The sequence below is a fragment of the Talpa europaea genome (assembly GCF_964194135.1).
Source record: "Talpa europaea genome assembly, chromosome: 8".
Taxonomy (NCBI): domain Eukaryota; kingdom Metazoa; phylum Chordata; class Mammalia; order Eulipotyphla; family Talpidae; genus Talpa; species Talpa europaea.
Window position 1 is genome coordinate 73934335 of NC_140075.1, and position 23209 is coordinate 73957543.

The window sequence follows — 23209 nt, forward strand, 5'->3', positions numbered from 1 at the left end:
AAACAGAGACCTGGCCTTTTCCCATGGCTTCTGCAGGTTATCTCTAAACTCCTGAAATATCATGCATCATAGAAATGTCTTTGTTTGCCTGCTAGGTTTTGTCAGGCCAGATAAATAACAATGTGATTTAAGATCAATGATTTGGGTCATTCTGTATTAGTTGATTTCTTGAGGACCTGGAGATGAAATGAGCTACATGGTCCATCAACTATGCTTATGTGATGGAACCCTAAAAAAAAACCTCTGGACAACAAGACTTGGGTGAGCTTCCCTGCTTGGCAATACTTGATGAATATCATCAGACATCAATGCTAGAAAAGGAAAACTCCTTGAGTCTCTGGGTAGAGGACAGACAACTTGAAGCTGAGTTTGTTCCTTTCCTGAACTTTGCCCTAAGTAGTTCTTCTTTAGGTTGATTTTAATTTGAACTCCTTTCTTGATTAAGAAACAAAACAAAACAAACAAAAAACTCTTGACTGTATTCACTTTCAGTTACTTCTCTGAGACTTTTCAGTGAATTATCAAAACTGAGAATGGTTGTGGGAACTCCCTGAACTTACAGTTGGTCTGAGAAGTGAGGATGGTCTTGCAGACGGTGCTCCCTCTTAACATCCAACCCCCTAGATAGTCAGTGTCTTTCAATATTTTCACCTGGTTCTTTTTAAATATGGCTTTCTCCTAAAAAAATTCTTACCTGGGCTCCCCCTCAAATAATGACAGTTTCTCTTATCATTGATATAGAGTTGGGATAGGTACTTTCTCCTTGGATCATTCCCCTACTTCACTCTTGAATCTCATGCTATCATTTTCTACCCACACTCCCTTCATTGTTGCAATCATCCACTTTCCCATTCTCTAAATCACCCTCCCCTCATACTTACCATCTAGTCTGGTAACAAATTAGTTAACCTGCTTGTGAATGTGTGACTTTCATTTGAGGACCATCCTGGACAAAATATAGTCCAGATTCCTGTCCAATCCAGTATCCCCCACCCTGAACCGATGCTTCCTTAGACATGAGGCCTATTTTCTCTAATACAATTTTTATTGAGCTCTTTGAGGTAGTTTGACCACACAACCTGCTGAAGTCTGGGTTTTATATAACCTTGCATTATTTTGACTCTTTAGTCATTTCATGAGCTATATTAGTGGTCAAAGGCAAATCCTGGGAAATCTTTACAAACCACTCAAGTAACTATTAAACTCAGTTATGTGTGCAGGAATAAATGTATTTTTTTACTTGGAACCCAAAGATAAAAAATATCATTCCTATTCTCAGTAAGATTAGTGCCCAACTGGGGATGAGGACAGAAACAAATATATATTGTAGCACAATGGACAGAAACAAATATATATTATAGCACAATGGGATTTAAATATTAAACGACAGCTGTTAGAGCACAAGGGTGAAACCTCTTGGTGGTGGGAAAGTCAAAATTCTGCTCAGAGTCACTACAGGAGATTAAGGAAAGATAAAAGTGAGACTTTAAGGAAACTCTTGATCCTACCGATTGGAGCGTTGTCTAGTGGTCCTGCGTCTCTGTAGTCACTCCTCCTCTCGTAGACGTCGCCATCCTGCTGTAGCCATCCTACACTGCCATGACTCTGTAGGACGCTGCCTTTATAGCCTCAGCCTCCAGGCTCAGGTGTGCACACTCACGCATGCCCACACCATACTCCAGGTGTCCCCCATCACGCATGCGTGCCCTGAGACCACGCTCCCAAGTGCTTTCTGCATTCAAGGCCGCAGGTGATAGCCATGGAGGCCAGTGGTGTAAAGGCCTGACCAATCATCATTTACCCTAGAGAGAAGGAAATGGAATCTTATCAGCCACAGAAAATGGAATCTGAAGGCTGAGAAGGGAAAAACTTGGAGTAGAAATGAGAGTTAGGCTTAAGTGTAAGAGGCACTATCACTCAGAGGTCACATGTGGTATTTAGTAACTCCAGACTACAAAATTGTAAATTATCAAAAGCACCAGATTTCAAATTGTCCAGAGAAATTTTGTCTCAATTCGTATCCTTACATTCAATGACTGATTTAGGAGGTAATTAGTCCTCTGTCGTTGGGGAAGTTTGGGGACAGTTTGGACATGTCTTTCCAGTGACATGTAAAGATGATCGAGTAATCATTATGTGATTGAACTAGATGATTTTAAGAATATACTTTCTTCCCAGATACTATATTCTGTGCCTCTCCTGGCTTGTCATCTGCACAAGCCAGAAAATAAATGAAGGTGGGGGCTATTGCTCTTCCAGAGGTGACATACTTAGTTTGCAAAGCCTTTTCGCCTTGTCTTTTCTCTGTGGCATCTCTTCCTTTTTCTACACAGAGCATTTAAAATCAGCAAATTTAAAATGTAGAATTATTTTAGTACAGTGGAAGAAAATGTCAGTGTAAGAAAGATAGAGTAGGTAGGTTTTTAGTTCATACTCTAACATTATATAATTAGCATGGCAGGGAGTTAAAGAATTTAACAGCCTCTTTCAGACAATCTCTTTGCAATGTCTCCTATTCACTTGGCTCTTCTTCTGTATTACCAGGGTTCTGAGTTCTGAAAACAGAATTCTTTCCAGCTGGTCTAGGGAAAAAAATGAATATACTAAAATAGTGTAAGCAGGTATTTTTATAGGATATAGAAAAAGTAAAAGAAAGATTAAAAATCTCCCCTCTTCCCACAGGTATAATATGCTTGCAGAGTAGTCTTACTTTATTAGCTGTGTAATTACCTTTTTTAAAGATTTATTTATTTATGCATACAAGAGCTGGGGTGCAGGCCAAAGATGGGGGGTGAGAGGATTCAGCAGAGACAAAGTGGGGAGCAGAACAGGCAGATGTACTGAAATACACTGCTGAGGGGATCAGCGGGTGAGACAGGAGAGGTCTGCTGCGCCATGTGTGTCACCTCCCTGGCCGGGGATTAAACCCCTGCTGCAGTGACTGCAGATAGCTTCATAGTGCTGTGTCTTAACTCCTTGCACCTCCAGGGAGACCCCTATTAGTTGTATAATTATATTACTACAACTTGGTGGCTTAAACCCACAGAAATTTACTGTCTTAAAGTTCTGGAGGCCAGAAATCAAAATTAGGGTATCTGGGTAATGCTTTCTTTTTGCCTATTGCAGTTTCTGGTGGTTCTTGGTGTTCCTTGGCTGGTGGCAGCATCACTCCAGTCTCTGCCTCTACTGCCTTCTGCTGCGTAGCTCCCTGTGTCTTTGCCTCTTCATGTAACAACTCCAGGCACTGGATTTAGGGTGCATTGGATTTAGATGTTGGATGGCTCCATCTTGAGTCCTTAACTAATTATATCTGCAAAGACCCTATTTCCAAACAAGTCCACATTGGAGGTTCTGGGTGGACAACAATTTAGGGGGACATCTACTACTTCTGCCATAACTAAAACTGGGCTCCACTCTGAGGGTGTTAAATTTCTCTTACAAGAATATTTTATTATCTCAAGGCTCCCACTGGCACTCTTAACCATATTCTATTATTCTGTCACATTTTTGTTAAAAACACATTCTCTTTGAGATGTATATGTTGGGTTTCCCCACTTTTCCTCTTTCTTACTTTTAAAAGAGATATTTTCAAAATAGATTTAAAATGCCAGTGATAAAGTTAGCTATCTGTTATCTATGGCATTTGACACAAGGACTTTGTGAAGTGACTTTAACTGGGACTTTTACTGTCTCTGAAGGTTGGGGAGGTCAGAAGCAGAGAGGGAAGAGGTAACCTGCACTTGCCCACCAGTTCTTAAGATCCTACTCTGGCAACCAGACGGGTGTGGTTTCATTTTTCCACTCCTCCAACTCTTTTTCAGATTCTTTATTCCCTGTTCCTCCCACTTTCTATAAGATATTATTGCTATAATAACTCCTTAGTCTGTAATACTCACAAAGGTTCTGCTTTCCTGATTCAATTCTGACTGATACAGATAGAAATACATTTTCCACTGGAAAGCAGTTACATAAAGCAGCTTTTCTTTTCATCTTTTTTGTTTACCACTGAGTCTAGAGCAGTGCCTGACATGTGCTAACTGATCAATACATTTTAGCTGAATAAGTGCATAAGTAATAAGTAGAATTGAGATGGTGATGATACAATTTAGAAAATGCTGAGTTGGAGATGCATTTAGAACATCTTACTAATGGCATCTAAGTACTTTGGGGTGGGGGGGCTGGGGTAAGTAATCAGATATGTGAGTTCACAGCCAGAGGTGGAGTGGCTTCTATGATAACATATGAAATTACTCATGGAGAGTAGACAGGATGAGAGGATAGCAGAAGAGAGACCTTGGGGACATCACTAAGTGATATTTAGAGAAGTGAGAAGAAAATCATGTAAAGGAATATCAAGGAAGCAAAGGTAGGAGAAATCACGAAGAAGGAGTGACTCTTACATTGTCATGTGTACTGTACAGTATGAACTGTAGGGCATGAAATATTGTCATGAAATTTCACATAAAAAGAAGAGTGCTGACCTTCACAAGAGCAATTTGATGATGAAAAGTGAGGATCAAGTGTTGACTGCTCTTTCGGGATAGGCGGGGAGACTCTGAATAGAAGGGAAGAGGTATGGTGTTCAGTAAAGTGTTGAATGGGTTTAATGGAGGTGGTTTTTTCTTTTTCTAAGTGAAAAAGAACAAACTTTAAACATTTGTATGTGAGCGTGTATGTGCATGGACAAGTGTATGCTGCCTGTGTAAAATGACATTGGATCTTATGGAACACAGACATCTAAACTGAAATCTTTTATTTATTAGCTATGAGATGCTGGGTAAGTTACAAAATCTTTCTATGCCTCGTTTTCCTCATATAGTAAGAGAGGATGTTAATGTCCCTGCTTCATATGTTTGTGAGAATTAAACAAGATAAAATTAAATGAAACAAAAATGGAAAATTTAAATAACATAACATCCTTGGCATCATGCCAAATATATAAGATCAGTAGCTGATGAGGTACTTGCTGAGGTTAAGAAGGAAGAACAAGTCAAAAGGCAAAGATAACTGTAGAATAGTACAAAGGGGTAACATGTGAAGGAAGTTCCCTAAGGAAGCTAGAAATCAAAAGACCCAGAGCATGAATTTACCTTAGAAAGGAATATGCTTTCTACCAAGCAGAGAGGAAGAGAGAAAGATGGAGGTTTGTGAATTTGGGGGAGCAGAGTGAATCAAAATGAGGAAGTTTCTGCCTCATGGGCAAACTATTTTTCCTATGAAATAAGTCAGAGGTGCAACCACTGAGAATTAGGGAGGAGAATGAAGCAGGGGCCTTAAAGAGAGTGGCACTGATTGGATGTAGTTACAGTGGGAAATAGGAAAGGGAATTGTGTGGGGACAGAGCAAAGCCTTGTCAGGCAAGGTCATGAGCCCAATTTGAGATGAAATAGGATTTTTAGAAGCATCAACCCCATAATGTCATAGAATTTCTTTAGTCGCTACTCAGCAGCTAAAGGTTAGAGATGGAGGACATTTAGAAAAGGATTGATTAGGGATCAGAATTTTGCTGGACAACTGCAGAAAATGAACAGGAAAGCCTGGAAGTTGAGAGCACTAGAAAGTGTCTGAAGGGATAAGTCCTGGGTCTTGTTAGAAAGGGAAAATGGTAAAATTATGAAAGGTTGATGATCTAAATTCTTGAAGAACATCTTCTAAATTCTTGTAGTAGTACCAGAAGTTGGATTTTTCTGAAGTTTAGAGCAAATTTTCCTGCCATTTCTGATGTTCCCTTTCCTTTTGGGTTGTGCCAAACTCCCAGTGTAGTTTTTACCCAGTGCTGAAATGTTGAGACATTTCTAGACATTGCATTAGTTAATCATCCCTGTGCCAGCTTTCATGGCCACAGTGCACTGCTCTGCTGCTTCCATGCCTTATTTCAGGCCGGGAACTCTTGGATAAGACAGGGTGTCCTGAGTCTAAAATCCAGTCGGCCTGTTGCAGTATGTGCTCCTCAAATTCAAGGTCCTGCTATTGTCAAATTCAAGGTCCTGCTACTGCCAGGGAACAAAATCAAGATGCCCCATATTCTCGAAACCCACAAACGTCTTTCTTGTCCCAACCCCATTGTAGCTGCAGAGCACTCTTTTTATTCTGGAATATTTCTTCTCAAAGCATATTCTCCCAGTGGGCTTAGACCCTGCAGAACAAATGCCAACAAGGCAGCCACATACCACACACACTGAGGCAAGAAACAAATAGATCGTTGCCAACTGAGTTGGGAAAATAAAGTTATGCCAGATTCATTCAAATGTCAAAAATAAAATGCATAAATATCTTAAAGGATATGCTTAATCTGTGTACTTACATATATACACACACGATCACTGCATCCTATAAAACATATACGTATAATCACTTGGGAATATGCAAAAGTTTGTTTATTGGCAGAAGTGACTAAGTCATTTGTAAGCAGAAAGTCAGCACTGAAAATGACAGGAGAAGTGGCTGTTCTGGAACCAGTTCTAATGGTTTTTTTTTATCCTGTTTCCCACTTTCAGGGGGAAAAAAACCCACAGAACTGCAGGTTATCTGCTGAACAAAGAGAACACCTCCATATATTGAAACGTTTCTCTTTTTTTAAAATTTATTTTATTTATACAAGAACCGGGATACAGGCCAGATGTGCGGGAGGGTGAGAGGATTCACCAGAGACAGAGAGGGGACAGAACAGTACACTGACGAAATACACTGCTGAGGGGAGCAGTGGGAGAGACAGAAGAGGTCTGCTCGCCATGTGGTTGTTCCGAGGCAGGCGGGGATCGAACCGGCACTGCAGAGCCTGCGCACAGCTTCACAGCATTCTGCACAACTGCCTGCACCACCAGGGAGGCCCTCCATATGTTAATTAAACTTTGAAGAAGACATTGCATCTCAGATGCTATTACAGGACTTTTTCTAAAGATTATTATCCTTCAAAATTAAACTAAAAATTTAATGGTATCTGGTTCTTATTGTTTGAAATAAACAAGGAATTTGATGACCCAACTTGGTGTAGGTAATGCAAGGATTTCTACAATAGTGTCATGTCTTCCCAAATGGAACAAGTTGTCTCAAAAACACCCCTTAGAAGCATTTTTTAATTTCTTCTTTCATCATTCTTACAGAGAATTTCAGTGTTATTCTAAGTTTGGAAGCCTGCCCTGAGGAGTCAAATCAAGGTATTATACATCAGTGGAAACCAGGATTCACCGACAATGTACACAGTGACATTGGCCTCAGATTACTCTGTCATTTGAGTCTCCCTCTAGAGACATAAGGCCTCATCCCCCGCAAACCCAACCCCCTCTGCAGACACATTCCCCAGATACCCTCAGTCACCGAGTGTATTCTCAGGCAAGACTGAGCAATATTTCCTCAGTTCTCCCTAGCCACTCTGTCCTGGTTTTAATATAGCTGGAATATCTTGGGTAGCTTTATCAAGATGTAAGTCTTATCATCAAGGCTTAGTTCAAAATTTAAGTTGTTCCAGCTGTCAACTGAAATACAACTATATCAAATCTAAAACTTTCTTTATTGAAGTGCTCGATGTTAAAATCTCCCCCTGGTGGATTTTAAGAGTATGTGTATTCATAAATACGAATGGAAAAAATTTTCCAATAAATAAATACTAAAATTTTGTAGGTGACGTAATCAGATCTATTAATCTCTTTAGAGGGGAAAACTTTGTAATCATTTAAATGCTTATTACCAAAAAAAAAAAAACAACCCTATTACTAAGTAGAATCATTTGGTTTAATTTTATGCACAAATGTGAATATTGAGTTTTACAAGTTTTCTCTTATGTGACTACCCTCTGGTGAGTTAAGGCATTTTTATGGACTAAAAATGCTAATTTCCCACTTAATTGTTTAGTGAAGGGAGACATAATGTTTCAATTAGGAAAGAACATGCCCCCATCTGAATGAATCTGGCATCTGTATAGTCTCATCTTTATCACAGCTGTCAGTCAAATCACGAAGGTCCAGCACCAAGTCCCTAGACCGCTTGAAATGTGCAAGCACTTGCTCCAGGGAAGGGGAATTTATTTTTTTTAATTGATTTTATTTCAGCCGCAATCCTTCTCCCTTTCCTGGGAATACATTTTGGCTGTGATTTCGTGGAGTCAGTACAAATTTCAGAACAGCTTTTAATCCTTTACCTTCTATCTGGAAATGCTGCTGAGCTACCATTTAGTACACAACTGCCTAAGGCAGGGCAAAGTGAGGCATCAGAACACAGGGAAAAAAGCAGGAAAAACCACCCAGAATACTCATGCAAAAAAAAAGTGCTAAGTCACCTACAGCTCTGACCTTTGCACAAGCGAATTGAGAAAAGGTGGATAGTGGGTAATGGAAAATGCATTTTGTTTGGTGCAGATAAACCTGTGCTTCATCAGTCATACATTTCTTGCAATAAGGTTTTATTAGAGTTAATTTTTTTTCCAAACACATTATTCTAAATTTCTAATTGAGGGGAAATTTGTTACTTTTAAATATTAAGCAACATAAATAAAGGGGAAAATTAAGCATGGGACTGATGAAGAACAAAAATAATGGATTTGTTGTTTATGTAATTTCTTCATCAAAAATATCTTTTGAGTAAGTTTAGTGAGAAATAGAATCACAACAGTGTGCTCTAGTGGTTTGATCAAATCTGAGCTCTGACTTCTTTCAGCTGTGTGACTTCAGCCAATTATTTCACTTCTCTGTGCCTTGAATTCCTAATTTTCAGAATGAGGATAGTAAATAAAAACTTCCTCCTAGTATGGTTGGAAAGGATACGTATGCCAAAACTTTAAGGACAAAGTATTAGTACTCAAGGATCCCATAGCTTCTTTGCTCACTCATTTTCAGGCATATTTAACCTCTTAACATACTGAGCATATTTAACCTCTTAACCTTATAAAGTGGATGCACGATTATCTTTACAAAAGAAGAAAATGAGGCACAGACTGGTCAAATAACTGCAGCAGGTTAAATACATGAAAAATGCACAAATAAAATTTAAATCCAAAAGTTTGCTTCCATGGCCACTCCAGCTCCTGTTTCAGTTCCTTCTACCACATTTTACTGGGTATATTATGTTTGCTATTTTATTTGGATCTTAATATGTTAATTTCTATAACAAATTTATTAGTGCTTTTCTAAAAATAGAAATAATTAAGGAGGAAATAAATCAGTGAATGCCCCATTAAACAGAGTAGACATTTTACGGCCTGCAATCTTTTTTAATTTCAAAAAAAATTTTTATTACTTTCTTCTTACTTAAAAAACAATACACACTTTTGACTGAAAACTTAGAAAATTTCTATAAGCACAGGGAGATGAAAACATCCATCCCTGATTATTTCATGAAAATCACTGCTAATATCTTAGAAATCATTCTTTTGGGCCTATGCATAGAAGTGTTCAATTCGGGGTTTGTTTTTTTTTTTTCTTTTTTTTTTTGTGTGTGTGTATGTGTGTGTTTAATGGATCAAAATTTGAAACTTATTTTTCACATTTAGCAATATTTTGTACATCTTTCTGTGTAAGGAAAAACACATCTGTGATCATTTTGGGGGTTGACTCTATTGTATTAACTGTCAGATTATATAGTTAATGTCCTCTTCTCACCATCCAGTTTTTCACTGCTAAAGGTGAACCAGGTATTACTTACTGGCAAATTTGGAGTCTGGATGTCATGAAGGCAAACCAGACCCCCACAACACCCCTCCCCTCACTGCCTCCTAAACCTGAACCATATGCTTGGCTGTTAGTTATTTATACTGACTGATATTTATATAATACTTTGCTGTTTGAATAGAGAAGGAACAAAGTTTTATTTGGAATGGGGAAGGACCAAGGGGAAGAGCAGAAAAGAGCACAGTACCTGGTGGGCATCCTCCCTCCATCTTTCCGGTAACCTGGGTCAAACATATATCTGTCAAGTTCTCCTAAAGACCCCGCTGTCTTATTTGGTTGGTTTGGCTGTTGACTTTGAGATTATAAGCCCAGGTTAGACATTGTGAACTAATATATGACCTTATCACCTTACCTTCATCAGAATTGGGCAGGATTTGAATTTAACTCAAGCCTTTCTCTTAAACATTGTCCTTGAACTCTCCCCACCAGCTCAGGCCACTGGAGTTTCCACCTCTGTTCTGCATGGTGAACAGTCTCATGTACATGAGGACAGATATCCCTGAAATCCCCATGGCCAAGCTCACTCCTCATCTTCCTCATCTTCCTCTTCCTCCCCCGAACAGAAGCTCTCTGCCTCCCCTCCAGCCTAAAGGTGTCCAAACCTACCTTGTAGTCAGCTCATCCTGGCCCTGGAAGTAGACTATGGTCTCTATTAGGTGTCATTGGATCTGGGATACTGCGGTCCAGGGTGTGGCCATTTGTGTTGACTGAGGTGGGCACCTGCCATTGGCCCTGGGAATGCTCTGCCTACTGGAGAAAAAACGTGGCAAGAAGAGGGAATGAGCAAGTAGGTGCTGATTAAAACCAAGCATTAGTTAGTTACACCTGGGTCTTATTAATTTTGTGAATTTTGTGCTACCGTCAATGAGAGATACATTTGATGATTAAAATTCAGAATTTTTCCTTGCCCAGAATGGCCAGAGTTGCACATGAAGAATGGTTGCGCATGAAGAATGGTTATGGGGGGCAATGTGAACTTCACTTGTCCTCCATGCAAGTGCCTGAAGCTGTTCCTCCCCACCTGAGCCTCTTCCCCAACTAGCTTGCTGCACCCATTCCTGATCTGTCGCAGATGCTTGGCTTTCGGGTATTCTTTTTTATTATGTTTTTAATCTTCGCAGTAGGCAAACCCATAGCAGTTATCACTCATTCTCATGGTTGAGCTCCTAAGCTTCCATGCTCTTCTCTAAGGGGATAGTTCCCGAGCATGAGTGGCAGTGCCTCACCAATCAAGAAGTAAATTTTCCCAATTTTCAGAGAAAAAAAAAATAAATGCATTACTGAAGTATCCTAGGTGTAGGTTTGACTTTCACACAGATTGAAATCCTGGCCCTTTTCCCCCTTGCCTGCTAACAGATGCCTAAGAGGAGAATCCCTGCTGAGGCAGTGCTCTGCTAAGGCAGTACCTTTCCCCACCTGCCTCATGGGGGCTCAGAATTCTTAAGTGAACTAATCAGTGGAGTCCGGCTGGGTTCAAAGAGTAGTCTAACTTCTCCAAAGAACATGCAGATGGCCAATAGGCACATGAAAAAATGCTCAGCTGCACTTATTATTAGGAAAATGCAGATCAAGATTATAATGAGCTATCACCTGTGGAAATGACCCATGTCAAAAGACAAGAAGCCATTTGTGTTCTGGAGGGTACAGAGAAAAAGAAATCCTGGTTCATTGTCAGAGGGAATGTAAATTGGTGCAACCACTATGGATAATGGTATGAAGCTTCCTTTAAAAGCTAAAAATAGATACACCATATGATCCAGCAATACCACACCTACGTATTTATCCAAAGAATATGAAAACACTAATTTGAAAACATATATGCACCCCTATGTTCATTGCTGCCTTCATCAGAATAGCCCAACATGGAAACAACCCAAATGCTCATGGCTGGATGGCTAGAGGAAGAAGCTGCCCTGTTTATGGACGCGTGTGCATGAAATACTACTACACTATTTTAAAAAGATGAAATCCTTTCTTTTTCAACAACATAGATGGAACTTGATGTAATTAGGCTAGGCAAAATAAATCAGAAAGTTAAAGACAATTACTGCATGATTTCTCTCCTATGTAGAATACAAATAACCCAAACAAACAAATCAAAACAAAAATAATTTAGATTCTCTGAAAATATAGCGGTTACCAGGAGGAAAGAGAAGTTGGGAGGAAACAGCAGGGAGGGGTCAATGTGATCATGCAATGGGTGCTAGAACTTGGGGTGGTGCAATGGGGCTGATACACAGATGGAGGTGTGAAGCTGGACTCCTGAAATGTATACAGTATTTTAAAACAGTGGTAAGTCAATAAAAATTCATTTTTTAAAAAAAAGTGCCTTCGAGATGAGATTTCAAAACTTTCTCTAGATTATGACTGTTGAAAAAGAAAAAAATAAAAGAGGGACTGGAGAAAAAGGAAAGTGCCCCTGGCACCCAGGGCAGCACAAGGGCCACACCTCACAGAGCCGAGCTGCAGCTATAGTGCCCCCCCCCCACCCGCCCGCCTTCAGCGCTGCTGGCTTTTGCAGCTTCCCATCTCTTTCCACCCAACCTATGCCAAAGGCATCACCTCTCAGCACTTTCCAGCTTCTTCTTCCTACTTTTCTTCTCCAGACTTCTCACTAAAGCAATTATGTTGCCTGTGTGTCTACTTGTTTAGTCTTTTTCTGCCTCAACTATAATAGTTATTATTGCCTCTGTTTCTCCAGTACCAGGAATAGTGCCTGCCACCCAGTGGGCATGGAATAAATAGTTGCTGTATTAACAAATAAATGGTTCCATTATGATTGAAAACACATATATGGAATGAATATTCAATTATTTTCCACTAAGAAATGGAGACCTAAAAGTGATGTACACACTGTCAGTATGGATTAAGTCTGTTCTACATTAGTCTGAATTCTAATTCCATGATTTTTCTGTTTTGCTTTTTTTTTTTGATCATAGAATATAGTATCAGAAGCCTGTGCTTTGGCTCATCCAGGCACTCAACAAAGAAAGGTGACTTCCTACAGCTGGGCCCCCACAGACTGTGCTATCTTCTTACCTCCCTCTCCCAGGAAGGAGAATCAGGCTGTCACATAGGCTGCTTCCTCAAGGAAGAGGTAGAGCATCTGCCCCAGCTACTGGTGAGAGACTAGTGTGGTCACTGTGAGGCAACCCCCTCTGGAGAGGAGCAGGGGAGCTGGCCATCCAGGCATTCTCTTCTGGGGTCATGCCAGGGATTCTGAGACCACAGCTCGTAGACACTGCCACCCCATTCACTCTCCCTTTAGCAGAAGGCAAGAATTGCTTTCAACACAGAATCTCTATTGACTACTTTCACCTCCACTGTGGAAAGAAAGGAAAGAGAAGTCATTTAAGTTGCTTGTGTCTATAAACAAAGCATGTTCAGAGGCTGCAGCAAGTGCTCAGTCTTGTGCTCCACCCAGTGAAAATGGCAATATCATGATGGCCTTGTTCAAGTAGCTGCTAGACTCAAATCACTCTGATTTTTTATTTTAATTAAGAATAAAACTTGTGTATCTTGAAAAAAATAGTTGGTTCCATAGCTTTATAGCTTTATTTACAAAATTGGCTTTTCTTCCCACACTCAGCCCTTGCAACTCTTTGGGTCTTCTCTTAGCTGTGACACTGACTGACAGCTACAGCTGGCTGCAGAGGAACAGCCCTTTCTCAAGGAACATGTGCTTTGCTGTGTGTATTTAAATATTCTGCTCAAAATCAAACACCCATGAAAGTGTCAAAAGAAACAAAAATGTGGTTTTGTTACTTTGAAAGTATTTTTGAAAGTGTATAAAGAAAATTGCAAAAAAGATTTTGCAAAATTGTTTGAAATTAATACAATCTGTCTTCAAATTCTTGACTTAGGGAGAACACATTACAGAAAAGTGTATTGCTGGGCCTCCCGGGTGGCGCAGCGGTTGAGCGCTGGGTTGCGAAGCTGCCCACAGCCTCTGCGGCGCTGGTTCGATCCCCGGCTGTTCCCCGGTCACCGGAGGAGGGTCCCACATGTTGCGCAGACCCCTCCTGCCGCCTGCTGCTCCCCTCAGCAGTGTACTTCAGTCCTTCTGCCTGCTCTGCTCCCTGCTCTGGCTCTGATGAATTCTCTCACCTTCCCGCGCTTCTGACTGTACCCAGTGCTTGTATAAATAAACAAACAAATAAATAAATAAATAAATAAATAAATAAATAAATAAATAAATAAATAGATCTTTAAAAAAAAGAAAAGTGTATTGCTAGTGAGGAATATTCATAATACAGGTAACGTGGCCACCTTTGTTCTATTTCATTCATCCATTATTAATAACATGTTCAATCCTTGTTGTTAAAAATATTATTTAATAGTAGAGGATCCATAGGGGGAAATGTGAGCTGTTGCACCACATGTGTCTTTTCTGAAAGCACAAAAAGACTGTCGTGCTGTTTCACAGAAGAAGCAATAGGAAAATCAGCAGGCCGGGGTGAGTTTGCTGAGATTGGTGATGAACTGAACCACAGGCCACAGGGGCTGCTGTGAAGTGATGTGCCATCCCTGAGAATTAGATCCACGATTGTTCTGTAGCCCTATAGTCACTTGTATACTCTGGAAACTTCCTTATTAGACTGTCATCATGTTAACTGCTTAGTGGCAGATGGCCCGTAAGTGACACATACCTCTGCTGTGGGCCATTTCGCTGGATGGCACTTGTCCCTTAAAGCCAGCTTGGTGCCACCTGCTCAGACAGGTACTTATAAACACAACTCTGTTGATACCAGCACAGAATATGTTCCAGGAAGTGTTTCCTTTAATCCCTGGCCCCAGCAGCCCCATATTACTGGCAAGAATCAGAGAAACTCATTTGAGGATCACCATAGGCTCCAATTGGAAAAACCACATTGGTAACAATTTTGATAGAGCCGAGTTTGAGCTCGTGATAATCGCTATTCCACCAAACCAATGGAGACTCGGGACTGCAATTAGAAAGAAACAATCTTCCACATATAATGGCTTTCACACTGCATGATACTATTAAATAACCATCATTAGCTACTAACGTATGTACTACCCATTTTCCAGAGCCCTTTTTCTGCCAAGAAATTTAAAATCAAGAATGATCCATGAATGAGTCATCAGCATGTTAATTGTTGATATAGGACATGCAAATTGAACTTATTCAGAATGATTTAAATGTGTAAGGAATTATTACAGATGATGCCATTACACAGATATTAAATATCTTCTTGCAAAAGACCCAAATTTCATTTCTTTTTATCTACATCATATAGGTTAGGATAAAAGTTACTATCCATGGGATGCCTTGGATAAATAAAGAAGTGTTAGGCAAATTTCGAGGTACTGTGCTGGGGATATAAAAATAAATAATATATAGAGCTTGTCTCAATAAGTTTACAGATTTAGAGGAGGGGCACACAAGCACATACACAAAACTCACAGCACAGTGTGAAATATACACTAACTCAAGTGTGCACCTGGTCTGTGATAGCACAGGGGAGTGCAGCTTGTAGGAGAGAACTGTGATGGGGGAAGAAAATCACTCTGCTTCTGAATCTGCAACTTCCTAAATGAGGATTTCTCATTCTCCCCTCCTGGACTCCTGCTCTTAATATAATTTTAAAATGGCAACAACCCCAATCATATGTTGCTTAGCTCAGAAATGCTGCCTTTTGCTTGTTCAGTTCACTTATTCATATGTTAGTTCACAGATACAATGTTAAGAAATACATGATTGAAAAGATTTGATAATGCCCTATGACCTCTATCCATTTCAATGTCTCTTGTTATTGAAATAAAATTCACATGACATAAAATTCATCATTTTAACCATTTTAAAGTATTTAATTTATTGGACTTTAATACATTCACAATGTTGTGCAACCACCACCATTTTCTACTTCCAGAACATTTTCATTCCCCAAAGAGAAAACCATACCCATTAAGCAGTCAGTCTCCATTCCCTCTAAACTTAGCCCCTGGTAACCTTTAATCTGCTATGTTTTTATTGATTTGCCTGGTTCTGGACATTTCATGTTAGTGGAATCAGATGACATGTTTTACCCTGCATAACATTTTCAAGGTTCACCTATGGTGTAGCATGTATCAGTACTTCATTGTTTTGATGGATGAGTAATATTCCAGTATGTGGACATACCACAATTTTTTCATCCATTCATCGGTTGGCATATATTCTGCACTATTCTGAATAGTGCTTCTGTAAACATATATGTACAGGCTTTTATTCATACACCTGCTTAAATGTTAGGGAGTGACTACCTAGGAGTTGAATTGCTGGGTCATAAGACAATTCTGTGTTTATCTTTTTGAGGACTCAGCAAACATTCTAAATAGCCTGCATTATTTTTCATTCCCACCTGTACCATATAAAAGTTTCAATTCCTCCACATGCTTACCAACATTTGTGGGTGTAAATTGGCATCACATTGTCAATCTCTTTCTTATGGATAAATAATTCATCAGTAAAACAATTTCACAAGCAAGAAGAACATGCTATGTCAGGTCTTAAGTTTTCATCTTCTATATATCAGGTTACCACTAAACTGAAATATTTCCCTCAGATGAGTTGCAAAGTGAACAGAAGAGATTCTGGACAACAGAATCGTGTTTTCTGCAATCCCATCACCCACTCCCCTAGAACAACCATGATCAACACCAAAAATACTAATATGATAACTTGCAATGTCAGGCCCCTGAAGAAAAGTCAGGTGCCTAGTCAGTGATTGGCTAAGAGACATCTAAGCCATTATAAGACAACATTCACGTTTTAAAAACCCAACAGACATTTCCCTATATATATATATATATGTATGTATATATATGCAGTACTTCTTTAAGGAAAATCAAATACAACTAACCACCAATTCCACATCCCACTTTAAAGTAATCTGCTTAGATAAAGCAAGTTTCTCCTTGTACATTTTTCATTAATAATTCAGTGTCCTCTGCACACATTCCTTTGAGATCTGTAGTCATTAATTTTATCTCCAATTGTTATAATCAACACATTGCAAGAGTTATTCTTTCTCTGTTAGGAGGACTTAGCTCTAAAAACTAAAAACGAGACTTGCACTGCAGTGGACACCACCTGGTTGGAAGGAAGGAACAACTAACGAAATTGGAGACAGAAAAAAGATTTCAAGAGGCCCAGCACTACTAGGCAGCAGCTGGCCAGTATTCCTGGCAGCCTGCACGACCTGAAGGGATGGCGACCAAGGATAGGGAAGCTAGTTTAGAGATTCTTCCTTTAACTGGAATATTTGGAAAGCCACAGGGATTCTAGGTTAGGTTGGCTGGAAGTCCCAGGAGCCCGTTAAAAATCATGGTAATTGACAAAAAGAATTCTTTCTTGCTTCCTCTCCCTGCCTCCATCCTTTTCCTTTACAGAAACCGCTGAATTCCTAAATGAAGTCAGCGAGCTTAAGGCGTACCTAGGTGGATTTCTGTACCTTAAAGGTTAAGGTACGCGAATTACAGCCGGATCACACGTCGAGGGACCCCAGAAAAGGTTGAAACCGTAGTATTTCACGAAAAGACTAGCAGGTTGTCCTGCCGTTTCTGGGGGCGCTGACGGGTCTGGTCACCTGCCAGGCTTAAAGCAGGTTTGGAGTTGCTGGCATCGCATTCGCCCAGGTCCTTACACTCTCCTCCCCCGGGCCTCAAACTCTCCAGGGTACAAAGTACAGCAGGGACGCGGGCGGAGCTTTTCCGAGCGGCGCTGCCTTATCTGTTCCCCGTGAACACCTAGATGGATTTCCAATCCCGCGCTCGGCACGTTCCGGAGGGAGCCTCGGGCGCCTCCGGTGTTGCCAGCCGCGCGTTCTGCTTTTTGCAGTCCATATTCCTCTGGAGAAGCAGGGGTTGGCGGGGCCGTAGGCACTACAAGCTCTATTAAAACATTCGCAGTGATTTACTGAAGCTCCTGCACACTCTTGCCAGCAAAAATCTGCCTGCGGTGTTGCAAGGCAGGAGCCCCTCCACTGCTGTGCTCCTTTCTCCTCCTAAAGCTCTCGGTTTAGGGTCAGTTTCGGCGACTCTCAGAAGCTTTGCGTGGGCGTCTGCGCTGGGGTCCCGCCCGAAGACACGAGTTGGGCTGCGTGAAGAACGTCATCGCACTCCCAGACCGCAAAAGCGCTCTGCACGGGCCGTCTGCGCGCGGGTCTGGAGGTAGTGCGCGCTGGGTAAGAACGTCTGGGAGCCTCCGCGGCGGGCCTCAGGGGCAGGGCAAAGGGACCCAGAGGTGGGGGTTAAGGGACCCGGGACTACGGGATGGGAGGAGAGTTGGAGTTCTCCCAGGGTGGCGCGGCAACTAAGGGAAATTGAGGGGGACTCTGTGTCTGGGATCTGCTTCAGTCTTTGGATAGAAGCCTCATGGGATGGGTCAGAATCTACACCTTTGGTTTCTACCCATCTTCGCGGGCGGGGGGTGGCGGAGAAACTCCCCGAGTCCCTCTAAAAGAAGGGTGCTGTTGGGGGAACCCCTGAAGCAGCTGTTAGAGCTGTTCGCAGAACAGAACTGGAAGGAAAAAATGAGGCGAGGGGTGATAAGTCACCTATATCTCCATCCTGCCTCTTTTTTCCCCTCCTCCTCCCTTTTCGTAGCTGCTGACGCGCTGGCGGTGCCTATTAATCACTCAGCAGCCCAGAGCCGCGCCAGTTAATGGCTGTGCGGCGCAGGGCTCCAACCTCGCTACCTCCCCTCTTCACGCTGGCTGGTGCCCGGGAGCCCCGAGCGGCCAGCGGCAGCGCGCAGGCAGCCTCTGGACAATGCGCCCCGCGGGCGCCGTTCCGAACCCAGCTCCCCGCAGCTGCTGCGCGCCACCCCTAGGCACCCCGCGGCAGTGAGCTGCGGGCGGGCGGCGGGGCTTCAGAGGGAGGGCGCAGGCAGCGGGGGAGCTAGGAGAGCGCCCCAGCCCAGGCAGCCCCACCGGCCCCATCAGCTGAGATGTTCCCCAATGGCACCGCCTCTTCTCCTTCTTGCTCTCCTAGCCCCAGCCCGGGCAGCGAAGACGGCGGCAGCAGGGGAGCAGGGGCCGGCGCTGCGGACGGCATGGAGGAGCCAGGGCGAAATGCGTCCCAGAACGGGACCTTGAGCGAGGGCCAAGGCAGCGCCATCCTCATCTCTTTCATCTACTCGGTGGTGTGCCTGGTGGGACTGTGTGGGAATTCCATGGTCATCTATGTGATCCTGCGCTATGCCAAGATGAAGACGGCCACTAACATCTACATCCTCAACCTGGCCATCGCGGATGAGCTGCTCATGCTCAGCGTACCCTTCCTAGTCACCTCCACGTTGCTTCGCCACTGGCCCTTCGGCGCACTGCTCTGCCGCCTCGTGCTCAGCGTGGACGCAGTCAACATGTTCACCAGCATCTACTGTCTGACTGTGCTTAGCGTGGACCGCTATGTGGCCGTGGTGCACCCCATCAAGGCGGCACGCTACCGCCGGCCCACTGTAGCCAAGGTGGTGAATCTGGGCGTGTGGGTGCTGTCGCTGCTGGTCATTCTGCCCATCGTGGTATTCTCGCGCACTGCGGCCAACAGCGATGGCACGGTGGCCTGCAACATGCTCATGCCCGAGCCTGCCCAGCGCTGGCTGGTGGGCTTCGTGTTGTATACATTTCTCATGGGTTTCCTCCTGCCCGTCGGAGCCATCTGCCTGTGCTACGTGCTGATCATCACTAAAATGCGCATGGTGGCCCTCAAGGCCGGCTGGCAGCAGCGCAAGCGCTCAGAGCGCAAGATCACCCTGATGGTGATGATGGTGGTGATGGTGTTTGTCATCTGCTGGATGCCTTTCTACGTGGTGCAGCTGGTCAACGTGTTCGCCGAGCAGGACGACGCCACCGTGAGCCAGCTGTCAGTCATCCTCGGCTACGCCAACAGCTGTGCCAACCCCATCCTCTACGGCTTCCTCTCGGACAACTTCAAGCGCTCTTTCCAGCGCATCCTGTGCCTCAATTGGATGGACAACGCTGCGGAGGAGCCGGTCGACTACTACGCCACCGCCCTCAAGAGCCGCGCTTACAGCGTGGAGGACTTCCAGCCGGAGAACCTGGAGTCCGGCGGCGTCTTCCGAAATGGCACCTGCACGTCTCGAATCACTACCCTCTGAGTCGGCGCCAGACACTCGCCCCGCGCGCAGGGAGTTGGGGAAGTGGTGGAGGGGGGTGTGTGTGGGAGAGAGAGAGGTGAAAGTATCCGGGATGTCAGGGTATGGTGGAGCAAATCGGGGTTAGCAAAATCAAACGCTTCGGGTAGAGCGACCCGGAGAAGGCGCGACAACAAAGGTGGACTTGAAAGTTTTGCTCCCAACTTGGGAGGCCCGTGGGCCGTTTTCTCTCCGTTGCCTGCTTCTCGCTCCTTCTTCCACTGCGCTTGCACTTCGTACCGTTCTATGCTCCCAGCCGTCACTTCGATTTTTATTGCCGTCCCACTCTGGCCGTGCAAATCGGGAAACTCGCTAACATCATCATTTAAGCCTGACCCTCAGCTCCTCCAACTGTTATTTGTGTTTGTTTAAGCTGAGCCACCGTTAGCTCCGAGGGTTTCCCGAGGAGCGAGTCTCCAGCTGGAGGATAGCTACGACCCCCCAGCCCCCCCGCCGCCCCCATTAGATTCTGCCTGGTGCCCCTCGAGGAAACACCCCTCTTCCTTTGCGCAGTCCGGACTTACAGGAAAGTCTGACTGAAGTAAGCACTAGAGAGCGGTCTTTCCTCCTATTCATACCTGAAGATGCGCCCTTCCCCGACTCCCTCCCCTCTCTCACTCCACTCTGAGTGGAGCCAGGTGCTTAGTTAAAACGGTCCCGCGCTTCGAACCCTAGGGGACGTTTTGCAGCCCCCATCCAAGCCCCGCCTCTGGAGCAAAAAAGGAGCTGAGAACAAACGACCAGAAAAAGGTTTTTAGAAAATTCGGGGGTTGGAGTTGTGGGTTGTGATGGGAGCCACTCTCCTGATTTAGAACCAGCGCTCTTGTTTTCAAAGAGCAAGAGCTGGGCACCCCCAGAATGGTGGTCTGCGTTTGGCTGGACAGGGAGTGCTTTCCCGGGGATCGCCAGGGAGCTAGGCTGCAGCTCCAGGCTTTCTTCCTCACCCAGACTTCCCGAGATGTAGATCTGAGAGCAACAACCAACTGGGTTTCAGGCTCCAGTAGACGTCGAAGACCTGACACAGAGGCTGGGACTAGCCTGGCGCCTTTGGAATCTTGGCGGTCCAGGATTGTGGACGCCGCCTGCAGGCTAGACAGTGCGGCCTACCGGGCCCTGTGGGTTGCTGCCTTTCAAGCGGTGCCTATTATTTTCTTGTTTTGACGTATTTATTTGTGGTGTTTGAAACTTATTTCTGCTTTCCTTTTCTCTCGTTGCCTCACCCAGGGTCTGTACTTCAGGACACTGGGAGTGGCTGGGGAGGGGCTGGCAGAGGGGAAAGCTCCCTCCAGAAAGTCCCCTCAAAACTTCTTCTCTTTGATGTGCCCTCTTTTCTTATCCTTTCTTCCAGCTTTTCTTTGTTGCTTGTGTCTGGTGCAATTTGGAGATTTTTTTCATACTTTTCTATGTAATCTCTTTTCTTATAATAAATAAGCGAATAAATCATGCAGGTTAACCTTGCCCATGCAGAGCGGAAAGTCCTGGATTCCTAGCTTTCAACATCACTTCATATATGATTTGGATATATGTATAATCACTATATATAGTGACAGTCACTAACACTGACAGGCGTGAGACTGTCTGGAACACTTTCAGTGAAGGGGTTTCAAGAATCACTTAAATCTGGAACTAAGAAATCTGGTTCAGAAAGACTTTAGTAAGTGCTAAGAATTTCCCTGTTTATGTTCCTGCTTCTTCTAGACTGCAGCCTAGGTGATCCTAACATCCAATCTAGATAACACTGTCACTTGTGTTGAGGACATTTGAAGTACAGTAATTTGTATGTATGTTTACTCTTAGCAACTACATTGGAAGGCTAAGCAGGACAAAGACCACTAATTTTACTTATTTGTATTTCCTGTATTGCTTTAATATGCTGGCTTGTACATAGTAGGTACTAAATACATGTTTGTTGGTTGATTGTCTAAATAAGCCAGAGTGTATTGCAACAATGGTGAGATACTAAATCTGGAGTTCTCAGGTTCTCTCATTGACATGATGCATAATGGTTGAAATCACTATGGAAAAAGGTGTTTTGTGAATATTTGCGTCAAGAACATTGTGCTTTCCTGAAAGCAGTAACCAAGAGTTAAAATGTCCCTGATGTTTTATTTAAACTAATGAACAAATATGCTTTTGGTCATAAATCAGAAAGTTTAGATATGTTCCTGAATAATAACATGTTATTCCTTTGGAAAATGGAATTTTAGTGGTTAAGAGCAATGAAATTTTAAAAGTTAAAATCTTGGTCATTATCCTCTTAAGAGGATATAAATCTAGAGCTCTTAACCTGTTACCATTGTAATATTAGCTAAATAAACAAATGTATTATGTTGTTGCAAGTTGTTTCACTTTGCCATTTGAATTTTACTGTTTCAATGGACTACTTGAAATCACACACATTGGCTTGGTTGGTTGCTTTCACTTAGATTTTAATAAAGGTTTCAGATTACCTTTGGAAATTTATCAAAGTTGTAGTTAGATTTTTAAAAAGAGAAGCTTGTTAGATCAGAGAGAGAGAAAAAACTGAATGAGTATAAAAAGGCAGCAACGAACTCTGTGGTTTGCTGTTGTCACCAAACTAATGATATCTCAATCTTTTATAGATTTAATTACTGCTGGCCCTTGTAATTTGACATCAGACTTTATTGTAGAAGCAAAGAAATTGCTGATTTACATCCCAGGGATAGATAATGAGGAGAGGAGGGAGGGAGGGAAGAGGGGGCTCTCTGGTGACCGGAGTTATGGCCTAAAGGTGTTCCAAAGAGTTATAGGTAAAAGAAATAAAAAAAAATCAGATTTTAAGATAAAAAAGACATATTTTATGCTTTGTTCAGTGATAGCCATTTCCATCCCTGGAAGAATTTGGGAAGGTACTAGAGAAGTCACTTTAAGAGATTTCATTTTTTTTTGAGCAATTTTATTTTCACAGTAAAATGAGTAATGAGGAGTATCTCCCAAGCAGAAATAGCAGTGTTTCCAGAACAGGGTGATTCCAGAACAGTGATTCCAGAAGAGAGTGCTGGGAACCTCAAATGCCCTCATATGCTTTGTAACTGTAGACTTAATTGTTTTATACATTATCTCAATATAACTAAGTTGGGCATTTTCCTTTTAAAATTATTTTTAAAAACTGTATCAAGATAACAAATTGAACTCATAACTGAGATGTGCAGAGCAAACACATTTTGCTCTTTTTGTTTTAGCTAATCTGGATATTATTCCAAGCGCCTTCCAACTGGTTAACTGGGAGAAAAATTAAATAAATATTGAAATATCTAATTAAGCTGGTAATTTATTTTTAAATTTTTAATTAATAAAATTGAATGTTTTATTCACATAATTGCAATAGCTACTTGGGGCTATATAATTTTTCTGTCTTTAAACCCAG

The 23209-nt window shown here is 42.6% G+C and overlaps 1 protein-coding gene across 1 annotated transcript; it reads left to right on the top strand.

Moving 5' to 3' along the window:
* Positions 1-18615: 18615 nt before the first annotated feature.
* On the top strand, positions 18616-19785 carry SSTR1 (somatostatin receptor 1; the record flags this gene model as incomplete). Its single annotated transcript, XM_084240751.1, has 1 exon — positions 18616-19785. The coding sequence occupies one exon, from the start codon at positions 18616-18618 to the stop codon at positions 19783-19785; it is 1170 nt and encodes a 389-aa protein (XP_084096877.1).
* Positions 19786-23209: the final 3424 nt, after the last annotated feature.